The sequence below is a fragment of the Netta rufina genome (genome assembly GCF_964035555.1).
Source record: "Netta rufina genome assembly, chromosome: 1".
Lineage (NCBI taxonomy): Eukaryota > Metazoa > Chordata > Aves > Anseriformes > Anatidae > Netta > Netta rufina.
The window spans coordinates 81,178,329-81,192,315 of record NC_140123.1 but is presented as its reverse complement, the minus strand read 5'-3'; the positions used below and the strand labels follow the sequence as shown (position 1 = coordinate 81,192,315).

Genomic DNA, 13,987 nt, shown 5'->3' with positions numbered 1-13,987 from the left:
CATAGTTTTAAAAAGTCAGCAATCAACTGGATTTTTTTCCTTGGCAATTGCTTGTTTTTTTCATAATACTGCTCTAATTGTCTTTAGAAACATAATGAGAAATCTTCCTTGACTGTCACTTTTTATTTTAAAGAATTTCAGAGTTCAACAAAACCTTGCAAGAATTAAGTGAGGTAAGATGACTAATTGTTGTTACTATTTAGAAAACTTTTTTCAACTTATTTCTGATAATGTCATTATCTAAGTGTAAGTCCTGCTTTCTCCTGACAAAACAATGTTATCCTTTTCTTCCCTTGTTGTTACAGTCCTCTGTTATGGAATGCAGTGCAGAAAACCAGAGGTTTGTTGTTAATTTTTTTTTTTTTAAGTTTTGTATTTAAGAGCTCATATATTGTCTGTGATATGAATGGCTATGTAACAGGAGAAAAGCTATCAAGGAAGTTAAGTCTGAGAAACAGGCTGGAGAAATACATGCAGGCTAACAAGGAAAGAAATTCTGATCCTGTTAATCTCCTAGCATTAGTGATTTATTTTACATACATAAATATTTTTAACCGAACTGATTTAATTAATCTGGTGAATTTGAATTTGGAATACAGCCTTGCCTGCTGTAGTTCTCCTGCATCATCATATTAGCAGAGTCACACAGCAGCTTAGCCACTAAGGCTGTGAGATTCAGGATCACCAAACTGCCAGAGCTTGTGAATGCAATTCTGCAATGCAGTGTTTCTGAGGTAATTGCTTAAGTGTTTCAGATTAGGAAATCGATCATACTCAGGATAGGGAAAGCCTGAGAAGGTAAACTAGTTCAGAGTCGTGAAGCCATGGAGTACCAGAATGGCAAGGCTGCTCCACAGCAGGTGATCCTCGAAACCCTGAAATGTAGATCATGTCTCTCAACTTAACTGCTATGCACAGCTAAACTGATGGTACTTTAAACAGATCAGATTGGAAACGCTACATTCTAAAACAAAATCTGAAACTTCATTTCCCCAGATACTTGAGTTTTGGGGTTTATCTTCCTGGTTTAGAATGAAGCAAAAGTCCAAAACCCCACAATAATAATGGACAGAAAGTCAGATCACAACTTCATGTCATCTATTGGCAGTAGTTAGGGTACTCTTCATTCTTGTGAGCTGGAAAGAAGTTTTGTTATCATTTATATGTTGTCTTTTCATTCACCTGTGTGTTTGGTTTTGCCTAATATTAAGAATACTGACTGTATGGTTGCTAGTTTATACAGAGTATCATGTCATCAAACATAATTGTAAAAAGCTAGTTCTGTGCTTGAGTCATTTAAGCTCCCTCTAAAGTCGTGAGAGAGAACACTAGATTTTTCCCTGGGGTGATGGAGATTTTGTATACACTAACATAGCGATCCAGGACACTTGCTTGTTCCTCTCTGGGGTTTCTCTACAGTAAAAATGGAGATTGTTATTATCTTTACAAAATTACCAACTGTTTAAAGGCTAGCATTGGTTAGGAAGGATCCCATTTAAGGATCAACAGTGTCTGTAGAGAAAACAGAAAATAAGCTGCCACAAACTGATATATTATTCTTCTTTTTAACTTGATGAAGTGTTTTAAATACATTGGAAATATCCTCATGTTTGAAAAAGCCTAGGAAAAAAGTGCTTTCTCTGACGTGGTATTTGTCATTAATTTCATGCATTGTAAAGACAAGGCGTATCTGTTTCTTGAGTCTAAGGCTTTTTCTTCTCATTATAGTATACACTGCAATTTCATATTAAAGCTGGCTAAGAAAGAGAATATAAGCAGTTTAAGAGACAGAGCAGAAGTAAGCAAAATTGGTAAGTTGTGCTTTAAATACAGTCTCATCACAGTTACCCTTTCAGATGTTTTTACAGATGTTATGTTTTTACAGGTGACCTCCGAGTAGATAAGAGAGAAATCTTACTCAATTTTAAATAAAAATATATTTTTGTTGAACAATGCAAATGCACCAAAAATGCAGCCTTTCTGATTTTTGGGTGGGGAGAGGGAGATATGTATATGTTTAAAAAAATGTTACATAAAATTGCTGCATACATCAATAGAGCAGATTTTGAAAGGGTTAGCTGAAACATAGCTTGAGAACACAAATGTATTTCTGAATTGGTGGCCTGAATTGACAAGTTTATAATGTAGACAAGTTCTCTGAGTGATATTGTGATAGTATGGAGTGGTGGCTCATACCATTTGTCTCTTTGTTTAAAAGCATGTACCTTTGCATTCTAGTTCGTTTACCATACTAAAAAGAGAAATCTGTGCTTCTTGGGCACTGAGCAAAAATCTGGGGGCATTTATTTTGGCATATCTTGCAAATGTCATTTCAGAAGAAAATCAAAACCAATTAGACAAGATGCATTATTGTTTAAAAAAAAAAAAGTAAAGCATACACTTACATGTATTTGAATACCTTACTTAATGGTATTAGCAATTTTTATGCTTCAGGACAAACTAAGTTAATGCTTCTTTGTCATCTCAGAACAGTGCTGCTGCTCATCACTGAAGTATTGTTCCTTGACTGCTGAAGAATTAAAAATGTAGTAAGTATAAATACAAAAAGGTTGACATTCTTATTTCCTAATCTTTGTAACACATAAGTAGAGTGATCTTACATGGTGTGGTAGAATAGGTAGGAAGGACTCTATAAACACAAACTGAAAGACATCTTCCTGTATAGCTCCCTCCCTCCCTCCCTCCCTCCCTCCCTTCCTTCCTTCCTTCCTTCCTTCCTTCCTTCCTTCCTTCCTTCCTTCCTTCCTTCCTTCCTTCCTTCCTTCCTTCCTTCCTTCCTTTCTTCCTCCTTTTTTTTTTTTCTTCTCCCTGACGCAGGTAACTTTTTTTGTGTGTTCAGAATCAGGTCACCTCCAAAGCAGACAACCAATGGCACAGTAATATTTATGGATTTGCTAGTTAACAACTACAGCAAAATAGAATGCATGAACCCTCAAAATGCTACAAAATTAGCATTTGTCACTAGAGCAGGGGGTACCTGATCTGATAAATTTTAAAATATGCACTATTAATAGTATGTCCATATCATTCATATAGATTCTTCTAACTCGTTTTCTGTAAAATATAAATAATGTTACATTTAACATGCATTTCTGTGCTTTTTTTTTTTTTTTTTTACAGTACTATAGAAGTGCCACCTCATCCCATATGGATTCCTTTCCTTCATTCTTCTTCTCCCCCTAAAAAGACTGCAGTTCCTTCCTTCAAATCTAATACTTTTCTTTCCCCCACTGTGCTTTCTGTAAAACAAAACCCCACAGTTAGACCACTGATCCCACCATTCACGGAAATTTCTTTTTCTGGAACTCTCTCCACAACTCCTCTATCTGAGACTTCTGCCACATCTACTACTGCAGCTTCATCTTCTACCACTGATACCACTACACTTTCTACTTCTGAGTCCCCTGCTCAACCTACTGGGCCAACTTTTCCTTCTATAGCTTCTAATAAATCTCTCACTACAGCTCTGTCTTCCACAACTGCAACAAAATCTGTTGCTAATGTTGCTCTCTCAATTAAATCTGATGCTACATATCTTAGCAAGCCTATCACAATTATTTCTCCTGCTGTAGGTTTCACTAAACCTACTGCAGTTTCCTCTTCTGAGCTTCCCCCCAGACCTCCAATAGCATTTCCACCTACTGAGACTAACACCGAATCTGTTGCACAAATTCCTCTTGCTACAGATTCAACTCAACCTACTACTGGTAACAAAAACATTACTTCAGCACCTACTCTTCCTTTTACTCCTTTTACAATAACTTTGGCCCCTACTGTTAGTCCTGTCAAACATTCTGTCTCAGCGTTTCATCCTCATTCTACTGCTGATGGCCATGGTAGCCTGACTAATGGAAGCACAGGTAAATATGACAGATAAAAATACATATTTTTAACTTGAATGCTGTATACTGAATTTGCTTTTAAAATTTATTAACAAGATTTTAGTTATGTATCTGAGCTATCACCTTCCAAATACTGTGACAAGCCTGACACAACTTTCAAAAGCAGTGTACTCATTTTAGAACATGTTCTGATGCCTCTGGCCATGACGAGTGCTACCTCACTATACAATTTTTTGGTAACTGTGGTAGTTAAGTACTGTGTGCTAAGCTCCCAACAGGTATATTTGGCAGAAAAATTAAAGTCACAGAGACAGTTAGGTAATTTTATTTTGCCAAATCAGTATTTAAAATACTGAAAATCAAAGTTTGATTTTCCTTAAAATATTCTAATGTATTAGGAATATTTTTACTGACTATGTATTTTCCCATGAAGATTTCTCATGAGAGGACCTTTATAATAATAATTAAAAAAAAAAAATGGAGTCAACAGTGGCCCCTTAAAACCTTGCTCTATGTTTTCCTGAGACTTAAAATATTGCTATCTGCAAAGTCATAGGGAGAAAAAATCATTCTCTTTCCTGTAACATGCTAATAAACCTTACATTTGTGGTAAGGTTTTTCATTCAAGAGAACTGCTTAATTTTTCTGGTTCTCAGGGCTTACTTGATTTGTTGAACACAATACTTATAAATGCACAACTCTTTTGTTGCAGGAAAGATACTGTCAGCTACTACGTACATAACTTCCATATATACCACCATTGATGTCACCACAGCTGAGCAAATTGTGTCCAAAATAGAAGATGATCTAGCAGCCGGAAAAGTAGAGCCAAATTACGTAGAAAGAATGGTTAGTGAGGTTAGCAAAGTCCTGACTGCTTCTCAACAATTACCATCCCAAATTTCTAACAGGTAGGTCATCCTGGCAATAGATTAAAGGTATGTTGTATTGACTGTCTTGGTAAATTACCTTTAGCAAGTTTCATTTTTTCAGAATCATAATCCAAAAGAATGTTACTTGTTCTTTAGTGTACTTGTATGGAAAGGGAAAACAGCACACCTTTTGTGTTGAAACCACAATAAGTCAGCAGAGTAAACCATATTTTATACTGTGCTTGGATGGATTGCTGCTCCACAGCCACAGCTTGCCTGAGAACTTTAAGGGTATGTGCTTGGTAGTACTGAGTATCTCTTTTCCTTAACAGAATTATAAAACTGGTGGATTACATGGGCTTAAAACTGAACTTTTCAACAACGTCTGCTGATTTTTCCTCCCCATCCTTGGCTCTGGCAGTTGTCAAAACCAATAGCATCCGCTCCAACCAAATGTCTTTTTCTGTCCAGGATTCATCCAATCTCCAGGTAGAACACTGATAACTCTAAATTTTATGAAGTTTTAAATGTTAATGTTATTTATGTTTTAATGTTTATATGTAAAACATATTTTTTTTCAGGATCTTTTGTTCATGTTATTTTCAGAGAAAAAGACTTTCCTTTTTGCAGCCTTTCAGAGTTTTTCCTTTTGTTTTCTATTATGAAGTAAATAAGCAACACAGTTAGCAGAAACTGGCATTCAGCTAATAAGCTGTTACAGGGTAACGCCAGAACACCAGAATGGATAGACTGCTTGGTTGAATAATTTTGCCTCAAGAACCCTGAATCATGAGTCATTTAATTACCCTCCCTGACAGTGCTGAAATTTGTCAAGGAGTGTTGCCAGATGGCTTCATATATTAGAAGGAAATTAATTGCAGGAAACTGCAGGTGCCAGGAAAGAACTATTATGTTGCTTGTATAATAACATTCTTATATTTGTCGCTCATAACTAGTTGGTCTTGCCAAGAAAAAAGTGCTTAGAAAGTTTGGATCCAGTTTGTCTCACTCAAAACCTCCCCTCCTGGTTGAGGAGATTCTAAGTTGGACAATACCACCAGTTCTTGGAGGCTTCAGTGAGAAGAGATGGAAAGTTCTGGACAGATACTGGCACATTCTGTCCTCTTGGAGAAGGAGACAGATTAAGCTAGCATGAACCATTAGTAGTACTGGAACTGTTCTACGATACTGAAAAATTGAAAATTATATGATATGGTAACATTTGAGTTATTTTCTGTTTTCCTAGCAATATGTAGTGCATGAGTCTAAGATGACTCTTGGAGGTTAAGATGACTCTTGGAGGTGATAGTGCTGAAAAACAGATAATTGCTAAGTAATGGTCTTCTGGAAATCTGATGGCACTGGCAATGAAATAAAGAGAATCATCAGCGAATATCATCTAGTTCAAAACAGAGCAATGGGAATGCTTTAGTAGAATTTATTTGGGATTTCATCGGTGGCTGTCTAAACCAGTGGTCTCCAAAGTGGAGAGGGGTGCACAGAATCCATTGTGGAGCAGGAAGAAAATATTTTTCTGCCATTAATAAATGAAACTTTTATATATAAATAATTATTATTTAATCTTTATCTCATCCTTTTTTGATTTCTATTTTTGTGTATGTTTTACAATGCACATAATAAATTAGTGGAGTAGTACATGTATGTAATGTATACATAAAAACATATATGTCTTGGGGTGGATACTCCAAAAAATGTGCAGTCAGAAGAAGTTTGGAAACCACTGGTCTAAACAGAAGAGTTAAACGATATTGGTAGGTCACTGAGGAGTGCTCATCTTGTTGTTTCTGTTACAAACATTGTTTGAAAACACAGATAATTTCTCTCTTCAGTTCTGCTACTGTTTCACATCTCCTGTGAACTCTGAGATATTTCTATGTAAGATGACTAATGTGCTACAAGAAACACAAATTTAACTTCAGAAATTCTTTCAAGAAAAAAATAGAGTTTTTGTAATAAACAAAGCTCTTTGTCATATAAATGCAGTACAGAAAACTGGGGGACAGTTCAGATATTCTTTTACCATGCTAGATCGTTTAGCTCTTGAGATACCTGAACTGTGGTTTATCCAGATTATTTTTGCCATTTCTAGCAGATGAACATGAATTTAGGTTTTATAGCTCTAGGTTCCACTTAACACTTTACTTAAAAACTTGGAGTTTTCTTGATTCATTTTTAAAAGGTTCAATCTTAAATGCAATTATAATCCCTGAGCAGAGGCACTAGTGAAGTCTGCCTGTGGGTTTGTTCTTTGCTCCTGTACTAGCACAAAAATCTCGCTTCTCTCACTTCAGGACCCTTAGTTCTCCTATACTTTTCCTTTGCATTCATTATCCTGATTCTTCATTTAGATTCCAGACGTCTTCTCTCCCTACCTTGTAACCACATTAGCTGGCATAGTCCCTTTATGGTACCACCCTTCTCTTTGCTGCCTGATAATCTCATTTCTTTCCTATTGCTTGCTTCTTCCATGTCTCTGGCCTACTTTTGCTGGGCCTTCTGGTTGGGGAAGAGGCAGTACTTTCTGGGGTCATTCTGTAGCTCTACATATGGTGATAGATCAATCAGGAATTCCAACAAAGAATGGAGGAGGCTTACCTCAAGGAATAGTAGGATTCTTTTCTTATTGGCAGCCACAGCTTAAAAATCTGCTTATCTGCCTTTCTTCTTTCAAGTTTAGTTGAAAGTAGCCAAGGAATTAAAAATGGTCAGGGCAGGTTTAATGTAGAAATAGGTAGGTACCGTGAATATAAAAACCCTAAATTTTGTAGTAAATAATCTACAAATTATATACCTTTTTCACATGGGGTATAAAAATTCTTTGTTTTGCAGGTTTCTGTGCTGTGAAATGTTAATCACCCTACACAGTTACATAGACCTAGCCAGACTGTTGCTTATCATTGTTTTCAATTCAATATTACCCACCACAGTGAAGTTCTGCCCCTGTACAAAAATGGGTAAAGACAGAGTATTTTCAAAGATAGGCAGAGCTGAAATAAGTTGCACTATTTTCAGGCCTGCAGATACTATTTGTTCCTTGGCACATGAGAGGAATGAGAGACAGGAATGAGTTCCTGGCAGTCCTTAGATACGTATTTCAAAGTTCTAAACTGAAAATAAGGTATAATTTATTTTTTTCTTTAGTGACAGAAATCAAGTGTAATCTGCGCATTTATTTTTCAGATCTCTCTTGGCATTAATACACTTCAAGACTTAAATAATCTTGGATCAATTACACTTCCTTCATCATTGCTGACAAATTTACCTCCCGAAGAGCTGGGCTTGGCTTCTAGAATTATATTCAATTTCTTTAAAAAGACTGCTGTGTTCCAGGTATCTTTTTAATCCTTTCTTTGTTCATAAGGGTTTTAAACTCAAGACTAGAGCAAAATCAAATATGGACTTTTTTCCCACAAAACACATTTTAATACTTCCCGATTTAAAAAGTAATTATTTTTGTTGAATACTCACTCCACATAATACCTGAACTTGTGTGTGCTGTACTCTGCATCATTTTCTTTGATTTTAAAATTTGATTACTTTTTGTCATTCCAGGATCCGTCTTTGAAGAATGCATCTTTAATCAGCAATGTTATATCATCAAGTGTTGCTAACCTCACAATTAAAAACTTAAAGGCAAATGTTACTGTCACTTTACAGAATATCAGACCTAATCAGGTATGACTTATGTTTTGGCAGACAAAGTGTGGTTTTATTGCCTCTACTGGAGTTGTTGTAGAAGAAATACTGTACCAAAAATTCAGATCAGTTGGTTCTGCTTTAATAGTGTGCACAATTCGTTTCTAACTAGACCTTCAAAGTCACTCATCTTTGCTTATTTATCATTGGTATTAATTTTTATTCTCTAATTTGATGTAATTTTGCTCTATCACTCATCCAAGAAGTTTTATCCTTTCTACCTATGCTTGAGTTTTATTCTTCAAAGCATAAACCTATTAAAAAAAAAATATATATATATATATAAGCCCAACAGATAAAAGCCTGACAGTGGGGGTTGCTAGGGAGATACTGCAATGACATTGACACTTAAATTAATTTTGCATTCATGTAAAAGAAGTATGTATTTATCATTAACTCACAGTCTAGTAAAACATCTTTTTTTTCTTTTTTTTTTTTTCTTTTTTTTAAACTCACAAACAGGATAATTCAACAGTTAGATGTGTTTTTTGGGACTTCAATAAAAATGGTGAGTACTTGATATCACCCAAGATAATCATGTTGCTTTGGGTATGCTAACTCATGTTAATAATATAAAGACATGCTTTAACGAATAACAAAGCTCTTTTCTTTAACAGGTGGACATGGAGGCTGGTCGTATGAAGGTTGCATTGTTAAAGAAAGTAGAGTAAATGAAACAGTCTGTTCATGCAACCACCTCACAAGCTTTGCAGTTTTGATGGTAAGCATTTCAAAAATTATAGTCTTACCCTGATGCAAGAAAATGTTAAAGCATGTGTCATATTCAGCAAGTGAGAATTCAGGGAGCACATACCATCTATTAAATACTAATCAGGTTCTATTCACTTCAGTGTTAGTATGTAGAGCAATAAAATTAGTGATGTACTTAAGCTGCTTGTTGAACTGGGGCCCATGAGATCCACTGAAGTCAAAATTGCTTAAGTGCTTATTAAACCACACCTTATATATTTAGACGGTTGTTTTTTCTGTAGAAAAGGGAAATTAGTATAAATCAAATTTAAAACAGTGTTTTAACCAGATGGGATTTCTCAGTTAGATTGACATTTCTGTCAATTTCATTAACCTTTAAAAAGTTCTTTTTATTTAAAGAAATGTATTTTTAGTGCAGGAGGGAAGGTATTTTTTTGTTGTTATGTGCTTTTTTATTTAATAAGTATACTCTCTGAAATTAACTTCTGTTTGTTTCCATTTTAGAACTTGTATGGAAATACTCCTTTAAGTCCCACACAAGAATTGGTACTGACTTTTATATCCTATATAGGCTGTGGCCTCTCTGCAATTTTTCTTTCTATCACTCTTGTGACCTACATAGCCTTCGAGTAAGTACCTGTTCAACAAAGCCCCATTATTCTTCAATGATGATAGCTTTTAATCTCCACTGCAAAGTCCTTTCCAGTAGTTATAGATTCTGTCTCAGTTAATAATGTACAAATTTGGAAGGGGTTGATTCAGTCTTGCTCAAGGGTTAATCTAATAGACAAGTGAATTAGTCATGAGGATTTATGCAGTAAGAAGTGATGAAGTAACACTTTAAAGTGTTTTACAGTATATTATAGAAGAAGAGTGAAGGAATGTGTTTAAGATAGAACATACAGAGAGTATTTCTGAATAATAGCATTTTGAAATCATTTATATTCTCTAATGAAATGCAATTATGGCATACCAACTTTTTTTTTTTTTTGGAACATTTTCTTAAGATGACCGAGGCTTAACTATTAAATCCTCTACAGTATGTTTTGGAAATCCTTCCAGAAACAATTTGGCACACGTTTACTCTATCCTATCATTAAGGAATTATTTGGCTCTGTCACAGTTTTAGAAGCCCAGTCGAAAGCCTAATTTAGAGTAGCATTAAAGAACACTCACATTTTGTTTTTTGGAAATACTCCAAAAAGGAGAAGCCCAACATACAATGTAAAAAAAATTATGGTACTGATACCTAGGAATCCAAGCTGGTGTTCGTATTTATGTAATCTTAATATAACAAACTTTATGCATATGGACCATTAATTTGGAAATGTTTTATAAAACACTGTATAAATGTATAAATGCAATATAAGAATCATTATATATGAATGAAAATACAAAAATACATTTTTTCTTCGCATTTGTGCACTGACAAATACAAGAGAGAAAGTAAGCCAGGGATCCAAGGACAACTGACGTCATCTCACTAATTTTGCTTTTTAGGAAAATCCGGAGAGACTACCCCTCCAAAATCTTAATCCAGCTATGTGCTGCATTACTTCTACTCAACCTAGTTTTCCTCCTTGACTCATGGATTGCATTGTATAATACACAAGGCCTATGTATTGCAGTTGCTGTATTTCTTCACTATTTCCTCTTGGTTTCCTTCACCTGGATGGGCCTAGAAGCTTTCCACATGTATCTTGCCCTCGTGAAAGTCTTTAATACCTATGTACGGAAGTACATTCTTAAATTTTGCATCGTTGGTTGGGGTATGTATGTATTTATTTATTTATTTTGGATGCTAAATAGATGCATCATCTTACCAAGTATCTCAGTGAATGTAACACAGTTCAGAAGTGCAAATGAAGCAGTCATTAAATGCTATGACCTGTATGTGATGAAGTATTCATTATCAGTAAATCTGATTGTATGAATTCCAAATTCATATTCACATTTGAGATAGTGAACTTCTCCTTAAGTGCAGATTTTTTCAGATCATAAAGTGAAAAACTTAGGCTGCCTCAATGCAAATGAATAATGGATTTTACTTGTGCAAATATAATAGAACCAATTTTTAATGTACTCACTTCCATTTCCATTTACTAGACAGACAGCATCAGTTCTGTTTTTAAAATAAATGCCATTATATATATACATTACATTCTTGGAACAGCACTGTTTATAACAAAAAGTGTCAAAATAGATATAAGTGGTTAAAGGACAGAGATTCTAGACCTCATTATTCTCTCTGATCATTTGACTAAACACAATTGAAGGCACTAAAATCAATATGGTGGTTTTCTTTGAACAGGCATAAGAAAGAAAATTGCATATGCTGTATTTGATGTCTTAAATCAGTTTGATGTGATACTGTTTGTTGCTTAATTGAGAAAGATTTGAAGTTAGCTGCAGAGAACTCTTGTTTCTTTCCAAATCGTGCTCTTGTTTGAATGCCCCAGTTTTTATTATTATTTTTTTCAGACAGCTAGTATACAACATAATTCAAGAGGCAAATTTCAGAATGTAGACTTCACTGAAAAATGTAGTAATTTCAAATTATCATAGTACTGTCTTTGTCAAGATTTTCACTTACATGTTTTCTCATAATATTCTAGGGTTACCAGCAGTAGTTGTGGCCATTGTGTTGGCAGTATCACCAGATAATTATGGATTTGTATCCACTGGAAAAGTTTTGAAAACCAGACCTGATGAATTGTAAGTTGCAAGAAGGCACTTTTTTGTGGGGTTAAGGTCCTACCAAATTCGTTTTCTTCAAAGTAAAGGTGGGGGAGGAAAGGAAGCAATGAGAGAGCTTTGAAATGTTATGGCTCTACAGCATTTTGTGTGCTTTGTGGTATCTACCTACATGAATGCCCTTACCCTTTGGCAAAAACATACAGGTTTTTAAAAAAGAGGCAAAAATGGTTTGTATTTACAACAAAGCATGGCTTTATCTCATACTTTTTTTTACTTAATGTCTTTTTCTGGTAGTAGCTGACAAACTTTATTTTTGTTTTCTAGCTGCTGGATTAAAAATAGAATTGTCTTCTATATTACTGCTGTGGGATACTTTAGTGTGATATTCCTAATCAATATCAGCATGTTCATTGTTGTGCTGATTCAGCTCTGTCGCATTAAAAAGAAAAAACAACTTGGTGCTCAAAGAAAAACAAGTATTCAAGACCTCAGGAGTGTTGCTGGCCTCACGTTCTTGTTGGGAATTACTTGGGGATTTGCTTTCTTCACAGTAAATGATGTGTTTACTTACCTCTTTACCATTTTTAACACGTTGCAAGGTAAGTCCATGTTTTGTGTGTCAGCCCACTGCCTACGCTATAATGAACAAAACATTTGAAAATGGCACTTTCTTGATACAGCAGCAAAAATGTAATTTTGATACATTCTTTAAGATGTTACTTAAATTTGATATGATACTGCTTTACTCTAATCTTATGTTACTGTTACGTTACCATAAGGTGCAGAAAAGCTATCTACTAATGATATGTATAATATATTTATACCTATAACTGTTAGAATTTAAATGTGTGCAAACCAGACACCGCTGGAAGTGACTGTCTTTCTCTAGTTAATATATTACTTGTAAATACTCAGTTACTGTAAGTACTCACATAATAATGCAATTAAGGTAGTGAAAACTGTGTTATTTCTCTGCTTACCTCTAAGCCAGAGGGGTGAGGGGTGACATTCATCAAAGGGCCATTGAGACAGGCAAGGCTGCAACACATAAAGTTAGTGGTCCAACTCCAGAGCATAGCCTTAATACATAGAAAGCATGCAGCTTTGCAGAGGCCAGGATGCTACTGGATATATCCAAAAGCAGACTTCAGAAGCTTCAAAAGCTTTCATACAAACGTGAGGTACCGTAGTTGCCTACAGTTGTCTGGATGTGCCTGAATTATCCTGTTGCACTTTGGATACAAACTTCTGCTTAAATGGCATTTTAGGTGACTAGCTGAATCATTTTCCAAAGAGGCTAAAGCAATTAAAATTGCAATTCAGTGTATGTACCACTCCCCTATTTAGTATGGGACACAGCTTAAATGGTTCCCTGGCCTGCGGGTGCATAGAGATTGTGACAGTGGATTTGCAGGATTCCATAGTACACAAGGACACGGAGGCTTTATTTCATACATTTGTTTACTTTAATACAGATTAACATAAATCACCTCTAGCAAGTGTAGCTATGATTAATGAAGTATATATCAAGCTATTACAGAAAAGCATTATACATATATATATATATATGTATGTATTTAGCTGCAATCAGTAGCAGCAAGTGTATCAAAAGAGAGGTTACTACAGGTTACTACAAACTTAGCACTAGTAAAGTAGTGAATGTGTTCACAGTTAGTTCCATATATGCATGCATACATATATATACACATATATATTCAAAACGTTACCTGTACCAAGTGCTCAGCAAACTGATCCCAGAAGCAGGACTGATCCCAGAACTGACAACAGACAGAGTTTCACTTTGAAGATGATCTTCATCGTGGAGTTTGGAGTCAGCCAGGTGTCCCCAGCAAGTAAATCTTGTAGGAAAAGTCTGTGCACAGCAAGTTCTCAGAGAGAGAAATTCCATTTTGCATGAAAAACAAGTCATTTTTATATCACAGTGACATAAGAGGGTGTAGTTTCTATTCTTCCAGACACAATTTTACTTTTCCCAGACTGCTTGATTTCTTTTGAATAAAACAGCCAGTAGCAGTTGCCGATTCCAACCTTCTCAGGGTGTTTTACCTTCGTCCCACAGCATTTTTCAACCTTTCCAGATAATTTGCAGTTACAGTTCCTTGGTGT

At 35.2% G+C, this 13,987-nt stretch overlaps 1 protein-coding gene across 1 annotated transcript in view; it reads left to right on the top strand.

The window, feature by feature from the left end:
• Window positions 1-13,987, top strand: part of ADGRG2 (adhesion G protein-coupled receptor G2) — a 59,098-nt gene that overhangs the window by 37,850 nt on the left and 7,261 nt on the right. The window contains exons 12-26 of the mRNA XM_084289182.1: window positions 134-173; window positions 306-340; window positions 1,729-1,811; window positions 2,489-2,549; window positions 3,142-3,881; window positions 4,576-4,774; window positions 5,068-5,224; window positions 7,937-8,086; window positions 8,309-8,431; window positions 8,915-8,960; window positions 9,070-9,173; window positions 9,668-9,792; window positions 10,664-10,932; window positions 11,779-11,878; window positions 12,185-12,459. Of these exons, the coding sequence (XP_084145308.1) occupies window positions 134-173; window positions 306-340; window positions 1,729-1,811; window positions 2,489-2,549; window positions 3,142-3,881; window positions 4,576-4,774; window positions 5,068-5,224; window positions 7,937-8,086; window positions 8,309-8,431; window positions 8,915-8,960; window positions 9,070-9,173; window positions 9,668-9,792; window positions 10,664-10,932; window positions 11,779-11,878; window positions 12,185-12,459 (2,507 nt within the window). The remainder of the gene's footprint in view (window positions 1-133; window positions 174-305; window positions 341-1,728; window positions 1,812-2,488; window positions 2,550-3,141; window positions 3,882-4,575; window positions 4,775-5,067; window positions 5,225-7,936; window positions 8,087-8,308; window positions 8,432-8,914; window positions 8,961-9,069; window positions 9,174-9,667; window positions 9,793-10,663; window positions 10,933-11,778; window positions 11,879-12,184; window positions 12,460-13,987) is intronic.